The sequence below is a fragment of the Capra hircus genome, chromosome 19 (genome assembly GCF_001704415.2).
Source record: "Capra hircus breed San Clemente chromosome 19, ASM170441v1, whole genome shotgun sequence".
Classification (NCBI taxonomy): domain Eukaryota; kingdom Metazoa; phylum Chordata; class Mammalia; order Artiodactyla; family Bovidae; genus Capra; species Capra hircus.
Genome location: NC_030826.1, coordinates 43,462,966 through 43,465,968, shown reverse-complemented (window position 1 = coordinate 43,465,968; position 3,003 = coordinate 43,462,966). Strand labels below are relative to the sequence as shown.

General features: G+C 58.5%; 1 protein-coding gene across 1 annotated transcript; it reads left to right on the top strand.

The window, feature by feature from the left end:
* Positions 414–1,806, top strand: LOC106503280 (peptide YY). Its single transcript, XM_018064049.1, has 4 exons — positions 414–710; positions 1,112–1,299; positions 1,389–1,469; positions 1,623–1,806. The coding sequence occupies exons 1-4, from the start codon at positions 603–605 to the stop codon at positions 1,645–1,647; spliced, it is 402 nt and encodes a 133-aa protein (XP_017919538.1). The 5' UTR covers positions 414–602; the 3' UTR covers positions 1,648–1,806.

Sequence of the window (3,003 nt, the reverse complement as noted above, 5' to 3'; positions counted from 1 at the left end):
GACTGACCTTTGCCCCCTCCCACCCCTCTCCCAACTCTTGAACAGAGGGAGACATAGTGGAGTGTCCAGAGGGTTCCCTCCTCCAAGACTTCACAGACAGCAGGTCAAGAGCCAAGGTTATAGCTCCCGTTCTGCCTCCAGTAGCAAGAGGTTTTCCCCACAGTTCCTGTCAATGCATTATGGAGAATAGGCTGAAAAGGTTGGCTTTTGGAAGGAGTGGTCGTAAGTCCCACAGGCTGGAAAATATGAATCTGGCCTCCTGCCTGCATCTCCTCTCCCCCACCATGGACAGGCTAGGAAAGAAGGAATGTCAACCCTGGTCCTAGGGGTCTTCCCAGGAATCTAGACCAGATGGTTCACTTCCTCAGGAGGCTTCACCTGCTGTTGGGGTGCTGAAGGGTGAAGATGGGGTTCTGACTAGGCATCCTGTCCAGAGGTACCCTGAGTACAAGTGTTGGGGGCTCCGCCTTGGCTCCTTGGAGGTGGAGACATCACTTACTGTCTGAATGTAAGCTCAGCGATCTGCCCCTGGGTGGAGTGAGGAAGGAGAGCCCTCCCCCCTCCAGTTCCCCTCCCCTTTCAGACCAGGATATAAGCCCCACATGGAACGCACTGAGCTGAGGAGGCCGCAGCCCCACCTGCAGAAGTCCAGCCCTTCGGACTCCTCTGGCCTTCCATCTCCTGACCACTCTGCCTCTGGAGCTGTCGCTGTGAGTGGCCTGGGACCCAGCAATGGTCTGGTCGGGGGATCCCAGGCTAGTTTGTGGGAAAACTGAGGCTAGCAAGGTGGAAACGGACTGAGTGGTGAGAAGCTGGTTTAGAAGGGAGTCAGCGGAAGTGGGAAGGAGAAAAGCCGGGGAGTCCCTGCTGCCAGCATAGCTTTATTCCTCCATCTGCCCTTCTGGTGGAGGCAGGCAGGGCGTATGCCCTTTTAACAGATGAGGAAACTGAGGCCAGAGATGGTGCAGTGCCTGAGAACACACAGCCAGCAGGTGGCTAAGCCTTGGTCGGGAACCAGCCCCAGACAGGTCGCTGAAGCCTCGGCTAGATGGCAACCTCAGCTTCTAGCTTCCGAGTAGATACTCGGACTGACTCTAGTGCCCCTCTGCAGATGATGGCGGGGCGCAGATCGCGGCCTGCCATGGCCACAGTGCTACTGACCCTGCTCGTCTGCCTGGGGGAGCTGGTCGACGCCTACCCCGCCAAACCCCAAGCTCCGGGAGAGCACGCCTCGCCAGATGAGCTGAACCGCTACTACACCTCGCTGCGCCACTACCTCAACCTGGTCACTCGGCAACGGTGAGAACGTGTGCGGGGTGGGCGGGGCCTGCCTGTTACCAGGGGCGTGGCCAGACACGACCCCACCCATCTCTGGCTCCGCCCCGCAGGTTTGGGAAACGAGACTTCTCAGAAGCTCTTCTGTCTATACTGCTCTTTCCAGATCGCGAGGACCCGCCGGTCAAGTCGCGGTAAAAGCGCCCCGCCGGACGGCTGTCCCCTGGAGGGTGGCCTGGTCCTCCTTCCACCCTATTCCCGCCGCCTAGTACTTTTCCCCAATCTCGCCTACCCAGATCCGACGCCGGGCTTGGCTCCGTATGACTCCTTTCCTTTCCCTCCTACAGGCCAGAAGGAGCCTACCTGTGGTGAAGACCCCGACGGCCTCGAGAGAGAGACATGTGCTAAGACACCAACCCCATTTCCATGTTTGCTCCTGACCCCGGAGCCTGGATTCCTCTCAGGGCTTGCTGGCTCTGAAGTCCTTATTTGGGGTCCTTCTTTCCATTTCTCCCCGTCCCCGCCCCTGGGCTGGAGGGCCGGATGTGGTCCTTCCTTGATCTCTAAATAAAGTGCAAATTTCACTGAACTGGAAATGGTGCGTTTCTACATCTTGTCTCTTGTCCTTCGTGGAGGTGGCATCCAGGTGGGAGTGGAAGGTGGAGGGGAGAAAGCTGAGAGGATAGAAGATGACGCCTGAGACCAAAGGAGCCTGAGGCCAGGGCTGGGGTGGAGTGAGGGGCCCTCTCTGCTCTGAACTAAGAGAAAACGCTACCCCCCAGCCTGAGGAGTGGATGGCACCCAGACAAGGGTCCTCTGGCGCTCTAGGCAGGTGGGGTGGGGGCAGGTTGAAAGTTCTTCCAAAGGGTTAGGGAGGAGCAGGAAGAATTGCTGCTGGAGGGTGAAGGGTGTGGAAAGGAGCAAGCTAGGCAGCCCAGCAGAGTAGCTGGGGACAGAGCTGCGCCATCCCCCAAAGAGGGAAGTGTCTGGAGAATGGGCTTGGCACCAACACCCCAGGTTACCCCGAGGAGATGTATCACTAACCCCGGGGGCTGTAGTGACTAGGAGTGGAGATGGGACCCCAGCTGGGGCTGTGGAGGGAGAGTCATTTGTGGGGTGAGATGGGTGTGTGTGCTGGGGGAAGGGGTCACTTCCAACACCCCCAATGCCTGGGCAGGAGCAGTGGGAGTGTGGAGGCTGCCCTTTCTCTCTGCTGCCCCCTTCCCCTTTCTGAATTCACACTCAGGAGATAAGTCACCAAGCATGGTGTCCTGGGGACAAGGTCATGAGAGGGATGCCTTCCTGAGGTGGCTCTGGGAGAGGAGCCTCAAGCTGGCTCTGCCATTGCTGGAGGAGAGGCCCCTGGTCAGACACCACCTGCCCTGGGGTCCCTGGGGCTCTCCCACCTTCCCTTCCCTGCACTTCCCTCTAGTCTCCTAGAAGGTAGAGTGGAAAGGGGAGAGGGAAGCAGGTCGAGGGCCTGGTCAGGTCACAGGCCGTGCAGACTCCAATGCTCTAAGCCTTCGGCCTGGCCACTCCCCCTGCTGTAGATCCCTTTCCCTCTCCTCAGTCTGGGGATGAGCTTCAGGGTAGTGGCTACCTCCTCCCAGAAGCCTGCCCTGATTGCTTGGGGGTGGAGTTGGATCTCTCTGGTTTCCTCTTCCTACAACAGTCTACCTTCTGAGACTCACTTTCCATCACAATTCCTCCTGTCTTCTCTCTACTCTA